The sequence below is a fragment of the Euleptes europaea genome, chromosome 6 (genome assembly GCF_029931775.1).
Source record: "Euleptes europaea isolate rEulEur1 chromosome 6, rEulEur1.hap1, whole genome shotgun sequence".
Classification (NCBI taxonomy): domain Eukaryota; kingdom Metazoa; phylum Chordata; class Lepidosauria; order Squamata; family Sphaerodactylidae; genus Euleptes; species Euleptes europaea.
This window is the reverse complement of record NC_079317.1, coordinates 27,337,660-27,364,481: the sequence shown is the minus strand read 5'-3', so window position 1 is coordinate 27,364,481 and position 26,822 is coordinate 27,337,660. Positions and strand designations below refer to the sequence as shown.

At 43.3% G+C, this 26,822-nt stretch overlaps 1 protein-coding gene across 2 annotated transcripts in view; it reads right to left on the bottom strand.

Moving 5' to 3' along the window:
- The window catches only part of PTPN21 (protein tyrosine phosphatase non-receptor type 21), a 59,097-nt gene extending 35,319 nt beyond the window's left edge, over nucleotides 1-23,778 (bottom strand). For both annotated transcript variants that reach the window (XM_056851639.1, XM_056851641.1), the window contains exons 1-2: nucleotides 23,467-23,778; nucleotides 1,156-1,325 (exon numbers count right to left, since the gene is read on the bottom strand). In XM_056851639.1, the coding sequence (XP_056707617.1) occupies nucleotides 1,156-1,325; nucleotides 23,467-23,646 (350 nt within the window). In that variant the 5' untranslated portion in view covers nucleotides 23,647-23,778. The remainder of the gene's footprint in view (nucleotides 1-1,155; nucleotides 1,326-23,466) is intronic.
- Nucleotides 23,779-26,822: the final 3,044 nt, after the last annotated feature.

Genomic DNA, 26,822 nt, shown 5'->3' with positions numbered 1-26,822 from the left:
TTTTCCTCTCTTCATAATCCCTCGGCTGCCCGATACCCTCTTGTCCTCATGACTACTGCAAGGTATTACAGATAAACTCCAACTTCCAATCAGCCTAACTGCATTATCTCTTGCTCTGGAGTCTCCCTGTTCTTTTGTCCTCACGTCCCTGCTAATCCCTGCTCGCTTGTCCAACCTATTTACTTTTTTGCTGTCTCCATGTCTAGTTGAATCTTTCACTGCCTACAATGGTGAACTGCCTAGTGGTGTCCACTAGTTCAGGGATCCACCATGAAGTACATTTTATTCTATCATGCTGCTGTGATTTCAGAAACTTAAGAAATGTCTTGCTGATTACAAAAGAGCTATTTAATGAAATGCATAGTTCCATTATTAATTGTTTCAGAGTTTGTTTCCCCTTATTTTAATATCTGACAAACATATACACAGCATTGGCTAAAAGCATCTAGATAACCACTCTAATTGTACAAACGAAGTTATCCAAAGTGACTGAAATGAATGTATGGAGGATTTCTAAGTAACAATGCCAAAACCACCAGCCTTTTGGATCAATTTCCAGTTTACAAAGAGACTTGTCAGAAGGGACCATTCAATGTGAGATTTGAACGATCAAATCCTTTATTCATCTGACTGCAGCAATACACCAAGTTTCTCTTCCCTGGCTTGCTTTTTAGAACTACGACAATCTGCACAGTGAAGAAATGAAGTAGGCAGGAAGCAAATGTTTAGTGTTTCTGGTCTTCAAGATGCAAATTGTGTATCTCCTCCTGTTCTTGCACTCAGATCTTGTGCATTCCTCTTCCCCTGGTGAAACTGCACACATTTTTATTTTGGAAAAGATGGAGAAGCACAGGTGTTTACACTCCCTGCTTCTTTATCATATCCGAGTCTGCTGTTCACACAACACTGTACACCAACCACAGTTCCAAGAAAAATAAATCAATACAATCCCAGCTAGGAGACAGCAAATTCAACACATTTGAGCTAGAGAAAGGAAGATGAGACCAAATGTACTCTCCATTAAAATAACGCAAAGGCATAGTGATTTGGCTGCATTTTCCCTCTCTCGGCTTAAAAAGCACCATGTAATGACTGTTACAAAGTGCTTTGCTAGCATTTCAGAACATGGCCATCAATCATCCTTCTACCACTCACCTGGTAATCTCCTGCTGCAGCTGAGAGACAGAAGGCACATAAAACACCACACCAAAATATACAGTTGGCTCCAATGCATATTTATCCAGCTGCTTTTTCAGAGGCTTATCCAGGTCTATCCACCGGCGTTGGTTTTGCTTGTTGTAATACCACAGGCTAAAATAGGTGATCTGTACGGTGAAGACAGAAAAGGGGAAAGAAGTGGGTGAGTATTCACTTATACGATGAGGCAAACTGCACAAAATGTATGAAGGAAGCATACACACAATATTAAGGTTTCCTCATTCTCAGTTTCATGGAGAATTAAGGGACCAATCAACTGGGAAGCGAGTAGGCCTCTCATATTCAAATTATCAGTTATTTGGAAAGCAACATCAGTGTACATGGTACTCTACAGAGTATCACACAAAGAGATCTGTGAGGACTCACAGTGGAAGAGATCTCATTTTCCTTCTCCTTGCCAGTTCCAATTCAGCTCCTACCCCAAACCTGGCCTTTCTGCTCTTTCACCTCATCCTGTTGACTGCCATCTTAACTGCCACCTGTGTGTGTGTGTGTAAAGTGCCCTCAAGTCGCAGCCGACTTATGGCGACCCCTTTTTGGGGGGGTTTCATGGCAAGAGACTAACAGAGATGGTTTGCCAGTGCCTTCCTTTGCACAGCAACCCTGGACTTCCTTGGTGGTCTCCCATCCAAATACTAACCAGGGCTGACCCTGCTTAGCTTCTGAGATCTGACGAGATCAGGCTAGCCTGGGCCATCCAGGTCAGGGCAACTGTCACCTAGCTGCCACATTTTCAAACAACATGACTGTGGTGTTTCCCAGACTCAAAATGTTACACATCTATTACCTTCTTTAGGACAGGAAACAAACAAACAAAAAAGACATTTCAATGGGTCTGTTTTTTGATTTAGACACCATAAGAATCTAGAGCAATATTTCCCAAATTCTGGATACATAGGGTTGCCGGAGCAAGCCAGGGGTAGCATGTGTGGGCGGATATGGGGGTGGCCATTAGCCAGTGCTGTGACATCACTTCAGCTACTACTAGGAATTTGCTGAAACTCCATCGTAAACCCGTAGAGATGTTGGCAATTCCTAGAGCGGAGCGATGTCACTTTCAGTGGAAACCTGAAAGCGACATCGGTCCTCTCTAGGAATCACCACAAACTTTATGGTTTTACTAAAACATTTTGGCCAATTTCGGGGTGGGGGGGGGCATGGCATCCTTTCCAGATTTTACCAGAAGTGACCTCATGGCAGCTGGATAGCAAAGACACTTCTCAATTAAAACTGGGAACATGTGTCACCGGGATACCAAAAGAAAAGAAGAGTGAAAAAGTGAAAAGTCCTGGGTATGCCACCTCACTGAAAAAAGATCTGCTAAGAGCAACCATTCATCAAGCACAGGTACAACAGGCAGTCTCCTCTGAGGGTGGACACCTGCATCAGGTACGGCTGAATGATCCAACTCCAACTCTAGCAGCAGCCAAGAAGCCAGGTCACAGAAGTCAATCACACTGTGATGCTGTGGGTAGTTTCCTTTCTTGGCAGGTATTTCAGGCTCACAGGAACCTTGGCATATATATTTAAATTTACTTCTTGAGACACTCCAGACATTCTCTCAAGAGGATGCGCTAGCATATAGTTTTATGAATCACTGAACTAATTTGTGTTTCCACATATGATAATGCTTCTCACGCTACCATGCTGTCACCAAATGGGATCTTCATCTTCTCCAGTGATAATACATATAGTTGGCTTGACTTCTACGGCAGCAAATGTGGACTAGTGCTAAGCTTGCAGATCTGTACACAGTTTTAAACTGGTTGTTAAGATATCTTGTTGTTCTGGCAACTGTTGCTGAACAGTCACTGGCCCAACATCAACTATCAGTCATCTCATGAAATAAATGCTCATTTAATCCACACGACTAATTCAAAAAGGAAAACAATTTGTAACAAAGACAAAACCAGTCACAGAATGATCTTATGGGCCATCTTAGCTGCAGGGCACAAATTGTCCATGCTACCAGAATTAAATCAGTACTAGGGTTGCCAGGCAGTGTAGTTGGCATTATGTTCCTAAAGCACTAAAATAAGTTTAGGTGTCATAACCAAGTATTACATATATTTCATTTCCACCCAAAATTTCAATGTTTACAGCCCCCACCCCACCCCTGGGGAAACAAGTTTTAATGGTTTCAAAATGTCCAGAAAATTAAAATCTGAGTGGCATTACTCCAAAGAGGGAATTATAACAAACATCTGCATCTGTTCACATCTTTCTCTTCTTATATCTCCCACTTTTGTAGGTCCCCCACCCCATCCCCCAAGAGCCTAAATTCAGATTGTAAAGTCTTTGAAACAGAAACCAGACTTTTGCTTTTTGTGATTTACTTTGTAGCTAATAATTCTATCGCACAGGTACACCAATATAAGCCAGTTTGATACAATCCGTCCTTCCCCTGTCTGGGTACACAAACATGAGCACTGATATGATCTGTGAACATTTGAAAGCACAGGACAATCTCATTCATCCCCATGGCATTAACACTGATAACGGATTATAAAAATAATGAATGCCAAACTATGAGAACTAGTAAATCCCACCATTTCAGACACGAAAGGAGCTCCCAGTAGAAGCTGGCTAAAATACAACATCTCCCATTCACACACACAGCTCCTTTAAGCCCGGAGCATGTAGGTTTTAACTCCAAAAGCTCCTGATGACATTTGAGCAGTCTAGAATATTGATGGTGAGTGGACTAAAAGAGAATCACATTTTCATCATAGCCAAAGCGATCTACGAACAGCAGCACACAAGATTACCCAACCCTACAGAAATGACATGACATAACTCTTGAAATATGTTAAGCTTCCGAGATTAACACTGCTGTAAGGTTTATTTATTTTAGCAACTTACTCATCATTCAACCAACAGGCAGTAAATCATCCCTAGGCAGAAAGGGCTGTAGATTTTCTACACAATTTCGTTCTGGCTAATTGCTCTCTTTGTTATGTGTACAAAAAAAAAGAGCAAGGGTTTTAAACACTTACAGAACACATAAAATATCAGGAATTGGGGAGGGGCGAGGCTCTGCTCACCCTTAAACTAATATAAGGGATGAAAAAGCCAATATGCAAAAACTGAACAGTAGGTTCAATCTCTAGTACTCCAGATAAAACAATCAAGCAGTAGGTAATATGAAAGACCACTACCTGAGATCCTGGAGAGCAGCTGCCAGTCTGAGTAGACAATACTGACCTTGATGTGCCAATGGTCTGATTCCATATAAGGCAGCTTTATGTGTTCATTATTTATTTCATTTATGCTGTATTTTTTTCACTGAGGCTCCAGGCAGATTACACAATTAAGACACTGAGTCTTAGTTGTATGGCATGTAATATGGTGTTTTTGTCTCTTGCCATGAAAACCCCCCAAAAAGGGGTCGCCATAAGTCGGCTGCGACTTGAAGGCACTTTACAATATGGTGTTTTATGTAAATCAACACTAAAAACACAAAGTCAATTCATAGAATACAGGAATTCCCCACAACACTAATATTTCTAACTGATAATAGCCAATAGGCAAAAAGCAGAGGATTTAATGTAACTTAGGGTCTACTAATATACAGGGCCAATTCAAACATACACTAAACCCAAAAAAGTGCAGGGAAAGAGTAGGGGGATAATCCGGGCTTTGTTTTTCTGCCAGTCCATGCCCTCTACCCTTGTTCGTCTTTCTCTGAGCTTCTATGACAACACAGCAGTTCAGCCAATAGCTATGGAAGGGATTCACAGACTGACAGCCAAACATTCCCTGGCAGCAACTGGTACTGGTGTTAAATATCTTCACGTGGCTTGGAAGTATAGCAATACGGCAATGATGGCACATCATTATGCAGCCATTTTCAAGTTCAGTCAACTGGTAGGGAGGACTATTTGCAGATAGGCTATAGGGGATTAGTAACATGCAACAAATGACCATCAGTTTTTAGCCTATAGCATATATTTAATATGTGTGGAACATATTGACAAAGATATCAAAGCTATTATGACACTTCCACATAGCGCAGAAACTTGAAATTTGGCACACACATAGTCCAAGGCAATCCAACTGTAATCTGCCCCAAATCTAAGTGGTATTGTAACATGAGAATTATCCCCTGCAACGTTAGAGAAACTTGCACTGAACAATCTTTCAAAACCTTGGCTTGTGAAATACTGGACAGCCACAAATTTCTCCAAGATTCATCATGCCAGAGAGAATGACTTAGGGTTGCCAGATCCCTCGTCGCAACCGGCGGGAGGTTTTTGGGGCGGAGCCTGAAGAGGGCGGAGTTTGGGGAGGGACTTCAATGCCATAGAGTCCAATTACCAAAGCAGCCATTTTCTCCAGGTGAACTGATCTCTATTGGCTGGAGATCAGTTGTAATAGCAGGAGATCTTCTATTACCTGGAGGTTGGCAACCGAAGAGTGACTCCTCTTCTCTAACTCTTGATAATACAAAAATAATCTTTTTGGACATAAATCTGGTTTTTCTCTTTTGAGCAACCAGCAACTAAACAAGACTCCTGTAGAATATTTTTTATTAAACAAAGAAGAGATTCTTTTTATTAAGCAAGACAGTAAAAAATAAAGGTATAAAATAATTAACCTCACAGAAACTGTGGAAATGCTTACTAACAAGATCAGAATTCCTATTATTATTTATTCATATTATAATTGATTATAATTGTTTAAAAAAATCAGGTTTTTAGCTTTTTTGTCTGCTTTTAAGGATTAAAACAAAGACCCCAAGTACCCAATCTCCCAAGAGATCTCTGCTTTCTGAGACCTCCATCCAGGGAAATCTGATTTGCTTCTCGCAGGAGTGCTTATTTATAGGGAAAATTATCAATCTTATCTTTCTCTAAATTTGGTTCTCACAATCATGTGACTATTTCTAAATATCTGATTGGTTACTCTAAATAAGAGATAGCAACACAGGTACAAATAGCTAATCAGTAAGTGCTTATGAGCTCATCTGAGGTACCAAGATAAGAAGGCCAATCACAACTCTTAAAAAGCAATTAAGCAAGCCCTTTTCTGTAATTGTTCCAACTAACTGCCCAAGACAAAGGATGGTCAAAACAACAGGTGTGTAATCTCTCATTCAACTTGCAAACTCAGCAAGAAAAAAAGGAATGGCATAATTGCTACTGCAACAGTACGATCTGAGGTGTATTTTACCTTCCTCTTCCCATGTTATATGGAACATTTCAAGGGGAAACTGAAGACAGATGTGCATTGGCCAAGTGTAGTCCCACCCCTCACCTTGAAGGCTGTTGGGATCTTTGCCCCCTTTGGTTTAGTTAGGACCAAAGAAAATGTTTTTCCTCTGATCTTTATTAATCCTCTCCAAGGACTCCTTGGGTTAGGGTTGCCAGGTCCCTCTTCACCATTGGCAGAGCCTGAGGAGGGTGGGGTTTGGGGAGGGGAGGGACTTCAATGTCATAGAGTCCAATTGCCAAAGCGGCCATTTTCCTCAATTTTCTCAATTGACTCAACAGCTAGAGCTTGAGTACTTTTTTCCTATACTGTGGCAAACAAAGAGCTGTGCAAGACATCAACTAGCGGTTTGGAGAAAGGTTTTCATATGATCAAAGATGGCACCCACCAGAAGGCTTTGCTTGGTCTGAGCTTAGATTCTTACAAGTTAATGCCAGCTTATAAATATCTGTCATCTGATATTTCCCTCTCTTCCCGTTTCAGGTAGCTGGTGTGTGTCGAGTAAGGCTCCTAGCCAGGCTGCAAGATCCAGTGCTAGAGCATAATTATGTAGTGGGTATCTTACCAGCCAAACTGTTCGATAGGAATTCAGCAGGTTTTAGCACCCTCATAACTGATACCATTTCCTTTCGTTTCTAAAAACCAAGATGCTCAAGAGAAAAGAGAAACTTCCTTTTTTTTAAAGTGCCAGATTTTGCCTTCTATCAAGTTTCAGCACAGGGTTCTCTGCAAAAACTTGCATAGCAAGCAAAGAGGAGCGCTCCATCTACAGAGTTAGGAAGGGAAACTAATTGTGGTCTGCTTGGGGAAGACTTTAATACAAGCCAAAGATCTTAGAGCAGCTACGGCTTGAGGTCTTCTTCAAGGTCAACTCTAATTAATAAACAGAAGTTCTCCATTTTATGGAGCGTAGGTGGCTCTTCTACATAAGAGCAGCCATGCTGGATCACATCAAAAGCTAGTTGAGCATTCTGTTTCTCACAGTAACAAAGCTAGTGCCTCCAAAGAGTACATAAGCAGGGCATGAAGCTCTCCCTCCTGTTGCCCTCTACAAAGAGCAGTTAGAAGTACAGGGAGAGCGCTGTGGCTCATGGGTAGAGAATCTACTTTGCATGCAGAAGGTCCCAGGTTTAATTCCTAGCATCTCCAGTTAAAAAGAAGAGTTGGTTTTTATACACTGCTTTTTCTCTACCTTTAAGGAGTCTCAAAGCGGCTTACAATGGCCTTCCCTTCCCCTCCCCACAACAGACACCTTATGAGGAAGGTGGGGCTGAGAGAGTTCTGAGAGAACTGTGACTACCCCAGGGCCATCCCGCAGGCTTCATGTGTAAGAGTGGGGATACAAACCCGGTTCACCAGATTAGAATCGGCCGCTTATGTGAAAGAGTGGGAAATCAAATCTAGTTCTCAAGATTAGAGTCCAGTCTGAGAAGACAATACTGACCTATTCTCTACAGTATCAGAGGAGCATGCCTATTAGGCAGTATGGAACATAGGCTGTGGTTGTCTTGTTTGTGGGCTTCCTAGAGGCACTTGGTTGGCCACTGTGTGAACAGACTGCTGGACTTGATGGGCCTTGGTCAGATCCAGCATGGCTTTCCTTATGTTCTTATGCTCACAGACCAATAGTGCAACTGAGTAAAAGGCTGCCTCATGTATTAAACTACCTCTGAACATGATTCCATTTAGCCACTGACAGACCCATGAATTATCTAGTTATCTTTTAAAACCATCAAAGCCAGTGAGTGACCAATGGGTTCAAACAAGGGCCTGGATAAGTAACCTTATACTGAAATTTGAGATACAGTAGTGAATCTTTTTGAACCAACCAGCTCGGTAATTGTGTGGTGGTTTTCCTAATTGCATATGAGAGCACAGTGTGAAATCATAGCTGTTGTTCTAGCAACACTTCTTGCATCCACTTATGCTGGACAATATGCTAAAAGACCAACTTGTGTGGGGTAGCGAAGACTATACTCTTCCCTCTTAGCCGTACCAGATCACATCTTAAAACAGCTTTGGAAAATGCCTTTGCAATGAAACTTGCAGATCAAGGCGGGGAAAAACCTTTCGAGCAGAACCCCAAGCCAAAACGAATCCTCAGAATGGAGGCATCAGCAAGCCCCAAAACATCACAGTTAATCACACCTGCACAGAGGCGTATTCGGTTTTCATATCATTAAGGATGGTTTCTACCTGAAGGGCTATACTTGGTCTGTGCTCTGAATCTTTCATGCCAAACAGGCTCTAATCAGCAAGACAATGGGTCTCAGACACCAGAGGTCATCGGGGTACATTGAAGCTGCCTTCCACTGAGTTATTTCTATATATTCTGGCAATAGCTCTCAAGGGTCTCCAGCTGAGGTCTTTCAACATTACCTTGTGCAAGGCAGATGCTCTGCTGCTGGTCTGGGACTGTGGCACAAGGGAGAAAGAGCCTCTGCCTCTTGCCCCCCATACACCCACAATTTTCCCGAGTGGAAACAGCCATGGGGGCATTATTTGGCCTGATGTGAGGTGCACACCTTGTCTAGTTTGGGCCAAAGACTTTATCAGTAGTGGTGCCACCATTGGAATACCTGCCCCTCCCCCTTGAGATGCCTACTTCACTTTCCTTTAGACACCCGTCTAAAACTTACCTCTTCATCTTGGAACTTAATTTAAGTGTTCTTTCTTCTTCAGCTGTTCTTATAATCAGCTCTGAACCCGAGGACTGTTTTATCAACATTACACGACATTCTATGTTGCTTTTATGCCATGACATGTTTTTATTGACTGGTATTTATTAGCTTGACTTGTGCTACTTGACTTAACAAACATTTTCTAAATAACAGATCACTATGTCATTGATGAAGAGAGGCGGAGGAGCTAGAATGCTCTGGATAAGAACTATCTTCTTTATAAGACTTGACATCAAACTAAAAACACTACATAAGAGGCTGGAAGGTCTGTGTTCAACGTTCCCAGCGGTTCTGTTCTTTGCAAACAACAGCCATGGAGGGACCTCAGTTTGGATTGGGACTACAGAGGACTTAAACCTTTTCCTGCTGAACCGATTTCCCAATATGAATCAGGCCTGCGGGGACAAATATTCAGGCCCTCTCTGCGTTGCCAGTATTACAATTTGTAGGCCGTGGCAGAAATTATGAAAGGGTCCAAGAGACCTGCAATCAGAATACCTAATAATCATTAATAAAACACACAAGGACACCACCCGGAGACCTCAACTCCGTATAATACTATGTGTTTTTATTCTAGGGTTGCCAACCTCCAGGTAATAGTTGGAGATCTCCCGCTACTTTAACTGATCTCCAGCTGATAGAGATCAGTTCCCCTGGAGAAAATGGCTGCTTTGGCAATTGGACTCTATGGTATTGAAGTCCCTCCCCAAACCCCACGCTCCTCAGGCTCTGCCCCCAAAACCTCCCGCCGGTGGCGAAGAGGGACCTGGTAACCCTATTTCATTCATAATATCCTCTACACATTCCTCTACACATAATTAGATTCAAAAGTTACAAACTTTCATTTGCATATGTTTGTGCAACCTGACTAATTATAGTTTCGGTTTTCTTCATCCTCATGTTTTTTTTTAAATCTATGAATATTTATATTGTACTCTCAATATAAGGATAGGTAGTGAAATATGAACATTCTTCATTGCAAACTATAATCTTAGGAAGACTTTCCACCTAACATGATGACATTCTTCCTATCCAAAATATTTTTAATACAGTCACACTCTTTTGAGATCCAAAAATATTTTATTAGTAAGGAGAATAAAATCTCCATTGAATATTTTTTTTATATTACAAGTGAGGACCAGCAAGGATTTATAGGGGGTATCACATTTTCCCCTCCCCTACTATTTCCTCTTTCCTTTCCCTGAAATCCCCAATAGCCTCTCCCTTTTTTCCTGCTTCCTTTTTCCCTACCCACCAGCCAATTTATCTTTATCTGCCCTATCTTCAGCTTTCCCTCCTTCCCTCCTGCTGGCAGCCAGAAAAACTCTGGCCCCGTTGAGAGATGCTAGTTGCCAGGCCGTTTTATAGTGCCAGGCAGAAGGCACAGGATCAGTTGTACAGTGGGGTACATGCAAGGACCTGTGAGGGGCACTTAGGGTTGCCAGGTCCCTCTTCACCACCGGCAGGAGGTTTTTGGAACGGAGCCTGAGGGCGGGGTTTGGGGAGGGGAGGGACTTCAATGCCATAGAGTCCAATTGCCAAAGCAGCCATTTTCTCCAGGTGAACTGATCTCTATTGGCTGGAGATCAGCTCTAATAGCAGGAGATCTCCAGCTAGTACCTGGAGGTTGGCAACCCTAGGGGCACTCCACTTTCCCCTGAATCCCCCTCCCTACATTGATTCCCTTTTCCTTCCTCATGGCAACCCCAATATCTTCTCCCCTTTCCCTGCCTGCTTCCCTTCTTCTCACCCACCCATCAACTAACCTGCCTTTTATCTGCCCCCCCATTTTATGCTATATTTATTAATTGTTACTTCATCTATACTCCACCTTCCTTTGCACATAGGATCAAAAGCAGCTTACATCATTCTTCTCCATTTTATCTTCATAGTAGCCCTGTGAGACAGATTAGGCTGAGAGTATGTGACTGGATCAAGGCCACCCCGTTAGCTTCCACATGGCAGAGCAGAGATTTGAACCTGTGTCTCCCAAATCCTAGTCTGAAATTGGCTTTTGTGGCATGGCTGCTGCTGAACAATAGCAAGAAACTGAGCCTGGGCAAGTGACTGAAGGTCATATGGTAGTAAGTTGTCCAGCGGTTGCTGCAGGGCCTGACTCTGATAAGTCCTCCTTCAAAGGCCAAAACATCCTTGGAAAGGGTCCTGTCCCCTCACTCTGCTTTTTACTGCAGAAACCAAGACTTGAATGCCACAAAATGATTGTGGCCGCTTAGCAACAGACACAGAGGGCATTTGTTTCTTAAAGCTACAGACACTGCTTCTGTTATTTTGAGGGTTTTTTTTTTTAAAAAACAACCTGTGTGTATGTGTTTAACATTTCAGATTTTTTTGCAAATCTTGGTCTTTTCTCAAGTTTATAGAAGGAGCTGTCTGGTTTATTCATGGCCCCAATCTCCACATTTAAGTTTTCACAGATGAGGCCATGTTGCACATTAGACATATTGATATAAATCTCCAAGCATGTCATCACAGCCAACTTATGGCGACCAAATAGGGTTTTCAACTCAACAGACATTCAGAGGTCATTTTCCATTGCCTGCCTCTGCATAGCAACTCCAGACTTCCTTGGTGGTCTTCCATCCAACCAGGACTGTCCCTGCTTAGCTTCCGAGGTCTTGTGTGTGTTAAGTGTCGTCAAGTCGTTTCCAACTCATGGCGACCCTATGAATGAAAGTCCTCCAAAATGTCCTATCTTTGACAGCCTTGCTCAGATCTTGCAAATTGAGGGCTGTGGCTTCCTTTATTGAGTTAGTCCATCTCTTGTTGGGTCTTCTTCTTTTCCTGCTGCCCTCAACTTTTCCTAGCATGACTGTCTTTTCCAGTGACTCTTGTCATCTCATGATGTGACCAAAATACGATAGCCTCAGTTTAGTCATTTTAGCTTCTAGGGTCACAAGTATTAATTCTTTATTGTGGTATGGATGGAAATTGCTGAACTTTGCTTTGTTGCCCATGCCCTCCAAAAAGGTTATCCTTTGCTCTGCAACCCTTAATAGTAGGGAAAGCAGACTTTGTTGGCTTATTCCAAGACTCATGAGGACCCAGTATTTTTGGTTCTGAATATGTTGAGTCATAATCATATAACATGGATATTAGCAAAAATTTGTTTTTGGTTTCTCCATTATTCTTTGTTCTTTAAGTTTTCAAGTCACTGCAATAAATTATGTCACCTCTTAAGGCAACAATCCACAAACAGGTTTGGCCAGAGTAATTGAGTTTAAGCCAATTTTATGTTCATTGAAATCCCCAGTGCAACAGGCTGCAGTCCAAGTATTTTAATTAGATTGTGGGTCACAGCCTAGATAAGAAAATCACAGAGCAGCTCTTACGGTCAGGCCAACCCTGACTTTACCTACTTATTTATGCAGCAGAGACATATTTGTAGAATACTCTCTTAATTAGAACCAGCCAACTGGATGAACAAGACATTTCTCTCAGACACCAGACTTACAGTCGGTGTTCAGATTCCTTCACTGGTGCAGGGGCATTTTAGAAGGCAACTCCCATCTCTGCCTCCAGGTGAACAGCTTCTGGAAACAGTGGCCCCACTCCCTTCATCTCCTCCACAAAATAAATGATAGATCCTCAGGCAGCCATAGAGTTGGAAACAAGAGAAAGATAGTAAAGGCAAAAGATGTAGCTGTAGATCAGGCGTCCCCCATGTGGTGCCCGTGGGCGCCATGGTGCCTGCCAACACTTTTGCTGGTGCCCACCAAGTGTTTTGAAAAAGGGGGAAGGGCCAAATGAAACTTTTGCCCAGCAAAGTTTCTTTTTATATATATATATATATAAATTTTATTAGTTTTGATAAGAAAAACATAACAAATTATAAGTCACATAAAAAGAAAACAAAAAAATACAAAAGGAGCACTTATACTACAGTTTTACATCATCTATTATAATATTATAGAATAAACAGTGCCCAAATACCCACCACCCAGCAAAGTTTCTGATTGGTCACTGGAGATTTGATTGCACAGATTTTTAAAAACATTGCTTTGGCAGCAGCTACCACCTCAGTATAAGCATTTTCACTGTGTTACTGAAGCTAGGCTGAGGCAGCCCTTTTGCGGAGGCACCCACCACACCGTGTCAGAATTCCCAAGATGCTCACAGGCTCAAAAAGGTTGGGGCCCCCAGCTGTAGATAGAGGCAGCAACCATACTGGATCTGACAAAATGACCCATCTAGTGCAGCATCCCGTTCCACACTGTGCTCAAACCGATGCCCCCAGAAGGTCTCCCAGCAGGGCTTGGAGGCCAAAACTTCGCCTTACTGTTGACATCCCTCTGCAATGATATTCAGAGGGTTACTGCCACTAAATATGGAATTTCCACATAGTAATTGTGGCTAATAGCCACAGATGAGCCTATCCTCCATTATCCCCTTTTGAAGCCAGCAAACTAGCAGCTTCCAAAGTAGCGGCATCTAAGGCAGTGAATTCTGCAAGTTAATTACACTTTGATTGAAGAACTTCCTTTTGTCTGTCCTGAATCTGCAGACCATCACCTTCAATGAATGCCTGTAAATTCTAGTACTACGGGAGATGAAGAAAAAAGCTCTCTCAATCCACTTTCTCCACATCATGCATAATTTTATAAATTTCTACCATGTTACCCTCCTAATTGCCTTTTTTCTAAACTAAAAAGCTCCAAACTCCTTACCCTTTTCTCACACGCAAACTCCTTACCCTTTCTTCATGTTCCTTGATCATTTGGGTTACCTTTTTCTGGCACTACAATATCCTTTTTGAGAGCCAGTGACCAGAACTGTTAATAGTATTCCAAATGCAGCCTCAGCATAGTACACCTTTACCAGGGTTTGCCAACACTGGCCATTTTGTTTTCAATCCCTTTCATAATGGTCCCTAAAACAGAATTGGCCTTTTGACCCACTGCTTCACAATGAATTGACAGTTGCATTGAGCTATCCACCATGACCCTCACCATGAACTTCCCTGGTCAGTCACGAGAGAGGGGCTGTGGCTCAGTGGTAGAGCATCTGCTTGGCATGCAGAAGGTCCTGGGTTCAATCCCTGGCATCTCCAGTTAAAGGGACTAGGCAAGTAGGTGTTGTGAAATACCGCTACCTGAGACCCTGGAGAGCCGCTGCTGGTCTGAGTAGACAATACTGACTTTGATAGACCAAGGGTCTGATTCAGTATCATCAATAGATACTGAAAGAGAATTTTTGTCTTATTGTGTACAACTTCACACTTACACTGAATCTCATTTGTCACAGGGTTGCTCACTCACACAGTATGGAAAGATCCTTGTAGCTCTTTATAACTTGCACTAGTCATTTCCATCCTGGATTATTTGGCATCATCTGCAAACTTGGCCATCTCACTGTTCTACCCCAGTTCCAGATTATTTATGAGCGAGTTAAATACTACCTGTCTCAATACTAATCCCTGTGGAACCCCACTGCTTGATTCCCTCTGTTTACTCCTACTCTCTTGCTTCCTGTTGTTTAACCCATTACATTTATTGTTACGGCCATTGGCCAGCATAAAGTAACAGTGTTTAATCCATTATCAAACCTTTTTTGATTCCCTTGCTTATTTTTCAACCTAGGAGTTTCAGTCTGGAGGATAACAGCACATCTCCAACAATAAATTACCTTTCAAACATGGTATTTCCACGTAAAATAACTCTGGGGGAATCTATTGCTCTTAAAATTGTTTGGCTTACTAGTCTCTATACCCTCTGACATACAGAGCCATTCCACCTTAGATATTTATTTAAACATATTTATTTAAAAAAATATTTGAAACAGGCATGTCCCTATATATCTTACATACAGGGATAGCCACATTCCACTGATTTTTTCCTGTTGCACCAGATTCCTGAAGTGTCTGCTCTATCTATGTTCTTGTCTAACATCAAGCGGAGTCGCTGTGCAAGACTCTTCAATATCTAATGCTGGCTTCAGATAGTAAGGACAAGCAATGACCATGGGGAGCCAAATCTAGGCTAGGAAGCTGCACTTGAAGTACTGTGCCTGAAGAAAGCTCTGAGGTATGAATACAGGCAGTCCTGTGTTGTTCGGCTGTCTAGACCTGAGCCTCAGGCCCTGAAACTCACAATTCAAGCTACAGAGTATCTGACAGGAAGAGTCCAATTGAATGCAACACAGATTTGACACTTTCCCCATTTTTTTAAAACAAGAAGTAGACTTGGAAGATTGTGACCAGGAGCAGATAAGTGTGTGTGTGTGGGGGGCGCTCCTTTCCCCTTTGCTATTTATCCACAAGAAGTCACCCACCCCCAGCAGCATTCTCCTCATGATGGAAAAGATTCAGGGGTAGAGAAACCAAGTATGGAATTTGAAGAGTGCTTTCCAGACCAAGTTCCTCGCCTCTGGCCCCGCTTTCTCTTTTCCTCCCAAGGGCCCACAATTTATAAAAACCCTAAACTGCTGCTAGCTGATTCTTTTAACTGACCAGTGTGCCTTATTCAAAGCCTCCACTTGCAACAAGCAAAGCAAACTTCAGTGTTAGTAGGAAAGCATCCCGGAGCTAACCAAAGCACTGACATAGGTGGGCACACTGAATCGCAAATGTATTCAAAATGTCAAAAGCTATTAATTATACAATTGGCAAAAGGGATCAAAATGGCAAAATGCAAACGAGCATTCTCCTACATAGCCTAAGTAGGATGTTAGGCCAGAGAGATTTGTTTGTTTTCTGCGCCTTTGTTCCAGGGAACTGCCAGGAGGTGCTTCGGCACATTTTGTTTTTCCCGAATAAAGAACAACCACAGAGTTTAACAGGTGTTGGCTATACACTGCTGAAAAGCCCCAGGGCTTAAAGAGCAGCTCTAAGCCCTCCACCTTTGAACCACTGCTCACTAATTTACTGAGAAAAGATCCAGGACTATTTAAGCTTCCCAATGGACTGAAAATGTACAGTGAGGGTCCTTTGGCCAGTGACAGCCAAGCATCACAAAGTCATGCAAATACAGCAGTGACCCCTCGGGCACAATGGAAAGTGACTTTGGAAGGCAACTAGCAGGGAAGCTCCAAGTCATTCGTTTCACAGAGGGACAAACTACTTTGAAGTTCCACCGGTCAACCTTCGCTGCACCCATTTGCCACCATCATGCTATACACTGTACCTGTGATACTCGCTCATAGTGGCTCACAGAGAGCTACTATCGCAATTACCATCAACCCAAAAAGCAACATGTATTTCCATCTCTGGCATGAGGCCTACACCTCAGGGAGGCTCAATGCCTCTATGCTAATCTAATTTCTGGCAATTACTAGAGCTATCCTGGTTGTCACTTCCAGCAGCTCTAGGAACCATAGGAACACTCTGGTCAAAACGTCCAGTAAGTAACCGAGATCTTATTTTTCAATTTTTATCCTGAGATTACTGCCCTCTGGACAGTATCTTTTCAACAGCTCTGTAAGGTAGGTGAGGGTGAAAGGGGGACAGGCTCAAAGTCACCCAGCAAGCCTCAAGGCAGAATAGGGATCTGAATTCTGGTCTCCCAGACAAGGTTACCAACCTCCAGGTGGTGGCTGGCAATCTCCCGCCATTACAACTATTCTCCAGGTGACAGAGATCAGTCCCCCCTGGAGAAAATAGCCGCTTTGGAGAGTGGACTCTATGGCATTATGCCCCACTGAAGTCCCTTCCCTCCCCCCACCCTCCTCAGGATCCACCCACGAAATCTCCAGGTATTTCCCAACCCGGAGCTGCCAACCCTACTCCCAGACCCTAGGCTGGATCCAGCCATGTGTGAAGAGAAACAGAAACAGTCTCTTGGTGTGTCCAGAAGTCTCTTTCACAATTCCTTGCAGAAGCAGGGGGAAGGGGGAGACGAGGACACAACAGGCAAACAGCCAGCACCATCTAATTTTCAGACTTCTGCAAGGACTCTTAACACACATGGAACTTTTCTGGAGGATCCAAGCCCCTAGGCTGACACTCTAACCACTACACTATGCTGGCTTTCAGCTTGGGGAAGTTTTCAGTAGGAAAATGGCAAAAGGGAAAGGGTAACTCTTAGCCCTAAGCTGCTCCTCCACTCCTGATCCCAGCTTTTCAAGGTGATTTTTAATTTAAAATAAAAATCCAGTGGGAGACCGAGAGACCAAGGGATGGTCCCCTGTGTCACATCAAGTTTTGCCCCAAGTACAGAATGTTTTTGGCATGCATTTCCTTTGGGAGTGTTTAGTTTCTTGAGCATATTCCAACAGCAAAATATGATTGTCCTCCCTTCCTTCGTCTGTGCACTCTGCCCACACTGATTTGTGGAATTTAATGAAGGCATGTTTACGACTTGGCCTGGGTGTGTCACGAAAGAGCCACATTATATTGACATTCCCTCCAATTCACATGTCTGAAAATACCACAAAATGTGCTTCACAGTAGAACTTTGGGTTTTGGTAACTAGCTTTCCCCAACATCGTGTTTATAACATCCGATGATTAGAAGCACACGCCAAAAAGAAGATGGGCCCGGAGACAGAAAACAGATTGCTCAACTCTCCGTCCTTCACTGCAGACAGGGTGGTTGGTATGTAGCAAAAAAAAACACAGCTGAATTCTACACAGCATTCCATGCTCAGGCTAAATTAATATACACCCGTTTATCCTGAGGAGCGCACTCTGCATAATTTATTCAGGTTTCAAAGCATTTTGAAGGGAAGACAAAACGAGCAGGCGTGGTGGCTGGTATTAGACAGCAGATTTCGGCGGCAGAGAGGCAGAACACTCGTCACAGGAGAGACTCTTCCCCCTCCCACAATCCCAGTCTCATTCTGGCTTCCATGCCTTCACCCAACAATGCACATATGTGAGTAAAGTATTATCTGTAACTTAAGGCGGTCTAGGCACCTTTTGGGGTTGTTGTTTTTTGCAACCACAGAAGATGAACAGATTCCAAATCCTGTGCCAGGTGTCAGATCCCACACTTGAGTAATAAACCATGACGATCCCAGCTGCCTCCGTACTCCTAATCCCCATTATTTCCTGCCACTACTTAATGCTTCAAGACCTCTACCACACCCTCCAGCCCCAAGCATCCCAGTCTCCTTTCACATACTTTCCCTGTTTCCTCTCCTGAGTCACATCCCTTCCGGAACCCTGGCTGCATCGTTGGCCAGTCCTCGGTTTTTATCTCCCTGTCCTTGAGGGACAAGCTCCTATTCTTCCACCTGCAACAGCCAAGGTATCTTTCCCACACAACCTTTGCCAGGCCATCTGGGGAATGGCCCCATTGCTGCTTCTCCTAATGACAAGTAGAATAATGCAGGCAGGTAGATGAACTGCAGAGTGACTGTTCTACATGGTCAGGATTTGGACACATGAAATGTGTACATAAAGCTGCCTTATACTGAGTCAAACCACTGGTCTATCAAAGTCAGTGGCTGTCTGCTTTGATTGTTTGACAAAAGCTTTCCGAAACATCAGACCGAGGCATTTCACATCACCTACTACCTTATCTATCCTGAACTGGATGGTCCAGGCTAGTCCAATCTCGCCAGATCTTAGAAGCTAAGCAGGGTTGGCCCTGATTCGTACTTGGATGGGAGATCTCCAAGGAAGTCCAGGGTTCCTACACAGAGGAAGGCACAGGAAAACCACCTCTGCTTATCTCTTGCCTTGAAAACCCTACGGACCACCACAAGTCGGCTACGACTGGACAGCACTTTCCACCAACCACTCTTGCCTTATCCATTTTTGTTGGAGAATCCAAGAACTGAACCTAAGATCTTCTGCACACAAAGCAGACGTTCCATCACTGAGCCACAGCCCCACCCCACTGAGCCATGACCACATCCCGCACTTTAAATATTAGTTTTGCAACATGGAAGCTCACAGCACAAAGGAAGTATAAGAAAGGACTCTTAGAAGAGACAGATTGGGGTGTTAAAGTGGCCAAGGAGCAAGCTAAACTGAGCAGCCCTAAGGTTACTGGCCACTGTGGGGGCTATTTAGCTCTGACCGGGCCACTAATGATGTGTTACTGCTGGTCAGATCAGAACCAAGCAGTCCCCGCATAGTGCAGATTTTTTGATCTGTACCCTAGGGCCAAGTATGGAATAAAATAGATGATTCATGTGAAAGCTTATAGCCCGCACATTCAACCAAGCACAGTACACCAGCTGGGTTACAAGTAAATTAATCTATCTAGTACATTTTTATCTTGCCCTTCCTCCAAGAAGCTCAGGATGGCATCAAGCAGATTGTTCTCCCACCTCACAACAACCCTGTGACCTGGCGTAGGCTGACAGAGGGAATGATAGGCCCAAGACAGAATAGGAATGTGAATTACAAGGTCCCTAATCCAACACTCTTAAGTACTACACCGCTCCAATATAATAAATACACTGTAAATCAGGGTTGTCAAACTCAACCATTACGGGGGCCGGATATGACATAAATATCACTTGGTCAGGCTAGCCATGCCTTGCCAGCCCAGATCGGGGGGGGGGTGTGACTGCCTCGGCTGGCTCATGGGCCGGATAAGAGCTCACAAGGGGCCGGATCCAGCCCATGGGCCTTATGTTTGACACCCCTGCTGTAAGTAGTAATAAATACAGCCTCTATCTATTGATCTATCTCTGCATATGTAGATATCTACATGATTATCAAAACAACAAGAAAAAGACTTTAAAATCTTTAAACCAGCAAGATTAGCAGCAAATCACATTAAAGGAATTTTATGTATCTTCTGCTGTAAATTTCTTTTAAATACAGGAGAGTGTATTCAAACCAAAACCTAGTAAAAGCAGTATTGCAATTGATTTAACAGAACAGAATAAGAAAAAAAGCTGGATGCTGAAAAATCAAAAACAGGTGCCAGGCAACTAGATAGGAAGGGCATTCAAACTGAGGTGGTCCTATCCTCACAACTGACCACCACCCGTCAGACAATAGGAGGCAGATGGAACAACTGATGGGTAGATTTGAAGAGGATACAATGGCCTGGAAATGTCTAAGAAAAGTTCACACCTTTGGGCAGTAAAAAAAAAAAAAATCTGTTCCTCCTGAACATTGCTTTTAGCACTTATGCCTATTTTCCACACCACCTATGTCTAACTTTTGCTACAAAATTATTTTCCTGCCAAAATAATCCATGCAAGAATGTGTTTTCAGGGGAGGAAAGCCTGTTCAAGTTCAACAGTCTAGTTTGTACTCCTAAATCTGATTTCATAACTTTACTTTAAGGAACTGGTTATCATTTCCCAATATGTTTTAAGAACCAAAAGGGAAAGAAAGTGGATGAAAATTCAGTGAATGAGAGGTTCTCCCGGTCCCAGAAATGGTTTCTCAGAGGGGGCAGCATCTACCAGTAACACCACAAGCCTAAATAGTATCTTCCTCTCTAATCTTTCCTTCTTATCTTGGCTTGAATTGCCTCAACAAACATCTATGAAATAAAATGGGTGGCCATGAGAGATGGTGATACCCCAATGGATTAACTTGGTCTTATAAAGCATTTTCCTCATTCTGAAAGCATTTAGTGGAGGGGTGTTACGTTCTTCCCCACATACCCAATTTTTCCACTGGAAACAAAGTTCTTGGGGCAATGGGAAAACCCTGCCTCCCCCACACCAAGACATTCATATCGCTAGCCAGAGGACACATCCCAGACCTTCGGCTGAACGTAATGCCCTGCAGCTGCTGTTAGGTAAAGCTATGTCACTGCTGCAATCCCTGACAGTAGCAATACCGCTTCAAAAAGTAGGACAACAAGGCAGATTAGGAGAAAATTAAGGGGGCAGCAATACTACTTGCAAATCCAGGAAGCAACAGTGTGAAGAGCAGACATCCACAAGCATGTATAAGGAGCATCAACAATATCTGCAGCCAACACTCCACGTTTCACTGAACACCTAAGGGTCACTTCATAAATAGCTTTTCTCCTACCAGGCGAAACCTCAGGAGAGGAAAAAAAATGGACATTCGACATGACATTTGAAGTGTATTGTGTTTATTTTGTCATGCAAAGACCACCTAATCTGTGTTGCAGCTGCAAAAACAGAACAGTTGTTCTGCTCCCAGATAACAACCAGGTTCCACACTCTGAAAAATTTAACCACTGAAATGAAGCATATTTTGCTCATTTGGGATTGTTTTCTTCTGTTTGTCATATAAATGGGTGAAGGAACACTGCAGATCGCCAGATATTTACACAAACACACACGGCAACCAGTGGAAGTCTTCCTCTCAAACCCAGTTTGGAGTCTAAAATTTCCCTGAGTGTCGGTCACAGGTTTTTAAGCTTATCTCCAGAACCATAACATTAGAACATAAGAGTCCTGCTGTATCAGACCAGTGGTCCAACTAGTCCAGCATACTGTCTCATACAGCGGCAAACCAGTTACTTTGGAGGGCTGACTACAGGGCATAGACACTGAGAACTTCCCTTGATGTTGCCTCCTGGCAATGGTATTCAGAGGTTTACTGCTTCTGAAAGTGGAGGTTCCCTTTAGTCACCATGGCAAGTACCCACTGAGAGATCTATCCTCATTGAATCTAATTCTCTTTCAAGCTGCCTATGTCTGTGGACATAGCTATATCCTCTAGTAGCGACTTCCACATTTTAATCACTTGGTTGTGTAAAAAAGTATTTCCTTTTGTCCGTCCTGAATATACTGCCCATCAGCTTCACAGGATGCCCTAGATTTCTAGTAGTTTGGTAGAGGGGAAAAGTTCTCTGTCCACTATCTCTACTTTGTGCATAATTTTATAACCCTATATCATGCCCCCCCTTAGCTGTCTCTTTTCTAAACTGAGAAGTCTCAGATTAGTCATCCTTTCCTCATAGGGGTGTTCCAACCCCTTAATCATCTTGGGATGCTCTCTTCTGTAATTTTCCTAGCTCTGCAGTGTCCTTTTTGAGATACTGTGACTAGAACATAAGGGTTATAAAACTATTTCTGCTGAAACAGAATACACCAAGAAGGTGGGGAGATTATATCTACCCCCACCCAGCCTGGACACACCTCCAGAAGAGAATGTCCCCCCTTTTTTCTGTGTTGCACCTTTTTTCAGACTGGAAGCCGGTCAGTATGACCACATGTTTCTAATCTATATGAAGACCCTTGTCTCTTTTAGGCTCCTAAAGAATTATATATACACTTGCACTCATGGACATGTATAATTACTTACATACACACAGACCCCAATTTCTTTAACAAAACTGTCACTGGAATGCTGAATTCTGCAGCTGATTTTAAATTCTGCGCTTGCCCAAGATGCACACAGCCCTGTTAATACCCTCAATGGTAGAGCTTAGTTCTTACAAACAAAAGGTCCTGGGTTCAAACACAGAGATCTGCACATATGGGTCTCAGCTCCTGAGACTAGAAAAGACAGATTTTGGGGGAGCCGCTGCCAGTCCAAAGAGTCCAAAGAGACTACACTGGACTAAACGGACGGTGGACCTGACTCAGTGTAACGAAGTTTCACATGTGCATACGCCTTAGTAGCTCTTCTGATTCACACTCTCACTAGAGCATCAGTGCCAAAACAAGTCTCTCTCGTGACATTATAAACTAGGAGCTTTCCAACATGGTTATCTCACATTAGTTTCCTTCCTCGATTCAGCTCAGCACAGGCTGTTCCCTTATCACAAAACAGGATGCATGAAGTGACCATCATTCCACACATCAGAACATTTATAACATTAGGTAATCTTCCCAAAGCAGGAACTACCAATATGATCTCGGGACAGCACCACACTGGGGTGTTTTTATAACACCTCATATTCCTGCATATTTTCAGAGAACATTACGCAGATCGTCCCCCAATGTTCATTTATCATAGCTGATCTGAGGGTTACTGGTGGGGAAATTATAAATGAAATAAATGTAAACAGCATGTGTGTGTGAATCTCTCTCTTTTTAATGCTTCTACCCAAATGGCCTCCAAGCCATGAAAGGTCACACCACAATTAGCATTTTAGACTTTAAAAGTTTTTATTTGGATATTTCTATCCTGCTTTTCTCCTGAATGGAGACCCCAAACAGCTAATCATGTCATTCTTCCCTTTCTCCTTTTTATCCTCACAACAAACACCCTGTGAGGTAAATCAGGCTGAGAATGTGTGACTGGCCTAACGTCACACATAGCAAGCTTCCGTGGCAGAGTGGAGATTCGATCTCCCAGCCCCTGGTCCAACATTCTGACCGCTAACACTAGCTCTGGTTACATCAGCTCCCCCTGCTCCCAAATCTGTTTACCATTTTCACTGGCCTGCTTTTGGGCGCATGAACCCTGACAGAAGAAAATGCATGCTGTCCCAGAGCCTGGGACAACGTAGGGTGAGCCCAACCTAGTGGGGAGACTCGCAGCCGTCTGCCACATCGCCTACCTCTCGGAGTTCCAGCCTCTGTGCCACGGCCTCCAAGCTTTCCTGACCAGTACTCTCCACCGACAGTGTGAACTCCACAAATTCATTGTTAAGCAGTTGGATACGGGCCACCAAACAACTCTTGCTAGACACTGTGTAGCGTCGAGTTCGTTTCAGCTTCAGCCCAAAAGGCAGTGGCATTTTCTTTCCTAGCACATTCACAATAAGTCGCAGGAAACCATCAAGGACAGTCAGGAACTGTGAAGTCCCCAGATAATTAACCAGCGGCGACAGCCATTAAAGACTGGAGAGTTTTCCTCCACGTTCGGAGCAAAGGAACAGACATGACAATCCTGCGGAAGAAGAAAAGAGAGTGGGTGATTAATTTTATTTGATTCATTTATACCCCACCTTTCCTCCCAATGGTGACCCAAAGCAGCTTACAACATTCTCCTTGCCTTCACTTTATCCTCACACCCTGTGAGGTAGGTTAGACTGAGAGAATGTGACTGGCCCAAGGTCACGCAGTGAGATTCCATGACACGAGTGGGGATTCAAACCTGGGTCTTCCAGGTACTAGTCCAACACTCTTAACCTCTACACCACACTGGCTCTGGAACAGATGAGGTGGTCAGCCTTCGGTCACTCACCGTGCCAATAATTTGCAAAACCCAGCCTGAAAGTATCCATTGCACGCCCCTTTCCCTAACTGCCCAGAGCCTTTCACATAGGCTAGGTCGGATTAACATCCCTGTATTACAAATGGAGAGGAGAGAGGGTAAGGCAGGGAGAAAAGTGGCTTGCCTAAAGCCATTTAGGAAGGCTTAGAGTTGCAGGAAAAGGCAACCGAAATGAACACCTCCCTTGCCAGGGAACGCAAAAGAATTTGGGGCTTTTCAGTTCCCTGAAAACAAAATGAAAAAAGACAACTACGGAGAGGCAGGAATAGAGCAAGGGCCTTCAGTCTATGGCTCTGCAGCCAGATCTGGCTCAGTGTGGAACCAACTAGGGATGGCTCTAAAACATAAAGCAAAACATTTAGGTTCAGGTATATTGGAGGGGTACATGGGTTGTTAAAATATTCAGATGAAGGGAATAGCAGATTTTTTAATGGGACTAAAGGAATTCTTAGAGATGCTCTATAGAAAGGGAAGCACTTGAGGTGCACAGTTGCCAGTAATCCAAATATGAACTATGCTCAGAATTATACCAGTGTGCTAAAACAGGATATACACAGAGTGTGCTCCTATGTATATTTATCATTGTGAGACCTTGTGTGTGCCACCACCTACTGTAATAAAGAAACTGCAACCCCAGAGTTTGATCTTTAGAACCTTTATGGATTAGCATTCAATGTGCCAATTATCAATAATGTTAAGCTTTATATTTTCAGTCATGCACGTGGGCTTTATGATATTGGCATTTTGTTGATCTCTTGCTCTGAATTTTGTCAGAGTTTGGCTGTTTTTTTATAAAAGGTTGCTGGATCCTGCAATAGAGGTTAATAAAATAATACATGGTACAAAGAACACGTCTACCCATCTAACTAGGGGGAGGTTTTAGCCTCTGCTCCCTTCCTTGTGGGCCTTTCGAGGCATCTGGCTGGCCACTATGAGAAACAGGATGAGTGAACATTGATCTGATTCAGCAGGATGTTACATTCTTGAATGACATTTGAACAGGGAACTTTCCAACTCATGCCCTTAATCGTATCAGCTCCCCTGGAACCTTCTAGGCCTTTAGTATCATTATATCAACATTGCTTGTATACTGTAAAGAAAAAGGGTTTTTAATTTTTATTTATTTATTTAGCTAAATGGATTTTGCTAAATTCCAAATACTGTAAGGGAATCAGAGACATTTATGAAAAACTACTTCAGAATACAGGATTTAAATGTTAACACATAGGAACCTCATCACTTTCATGTTTTCTTTTGCCTTTAAATATGCAATTAAAGCTGCATTTAGGCTAAATAATAAGAGTAACAGTCAGAGTGGTATATCTCTACGTATCACTGTTAGGGCTTTTTCTGTATATTCTACCGTTATCTGGAAGGGCAGAAACAGTACTGGGGGGGATATTATTTGTTAGAGAACCCAAGAGTCATACAAACATTCCAAAACTTTTATTGCTATGAATGTCTGAGGGGAGGGGCCATAGGTCAATGATAGAATAGAGCACCTGGTTGGTATTCAGAAGGCCACAGGTTCAATCCCCAGCATTTCCAGATAAAAAGAATCAGGTAGTAGGTGATATGAAAGAGTTCTACCAGAGATCCTGGAGAGCTGCTGCCAGTCAGAGTTGGCGATACTGATTGTGAAAGTCCAATGGACTGACTCAGGAGAAGAACGCTTCATGTGTGATAATAATCTGAGGCTCATGTGCAATATTACCCATCTCAAGATCCAATGCTTACCCTGTGAGAAATAGTTTATTTACTTCTTCCCAACTGGTACCCAAATTGGCTTACATCCTTCTCCTCTCCTCCACTTTACACTCACAACAAAAATGTGAGGTAGGTTAGGCTGAGAGAGTGTGATTTGCCCGTGTTACTCTACTGCAGAAAAATGAAACAGAAGTCCGCTGGCACTTCAGACACCAAAAACATCTGTCCCAACATGAGGTTTCATGAGTCAGAGCTCACTGCATCAGATACGTGAAGTGTCAAGGATCTTCACTTTTAAGATTCCCTTCCTCGGGTTCGGACTGGGTTGGCCTCCAGGCAAGCGGTCCCGTGAGCAACTACACTTCCTCTCCTCAAAAGCTACCAATTACCCTCTCCCTCCATCTGCTGACTAGCCATGCATGCCACTGCTGCAATAAATATCCCAGGTACTTGGCCCAGCCCTTTAAAGCTTGGGCGGGCAGCCCTGTGCTATGTCAGCTAAGCAAACAACCGGCAGTTGAGCATGCAGCCCTCAAGGCCGGTCCTGGCTTTGCATGCGTGCCTAAAAACCTGGCACACCTCTGTTGCAGCAGAGAGTGTGTGGGAGTGGAATAGCTTTCAACAGCAGAAAGGATGCAGGCATGTGGAGTGGAAGCTGATGTTTAAATATTTACCTCATTTATACCCAGCCTTTCTCCCCAATGGGGACCCAAGCGGTTACATCGTTCTCCTCTCCATCATTTTATCCTCACAACAACCCTGTGAGCTAGGTTATGCTGAGAGTCTGTGACTGGCCCGGTTGTCACCCAGCAAGCTCCCAGATCTTAGTCCAAGGCTGTAACCACTACACCCAACCACTGACCCACAGCCTCTCTGCCTAATTTATTCACAAGGCAGCCTTATACTCCTCCTTTAGTCACTCAGTTCTGCACCTCCACTCTCTGCCTCTTTATCTCCACACGCACAGCTCTTCACATGTGGAATTTCCTT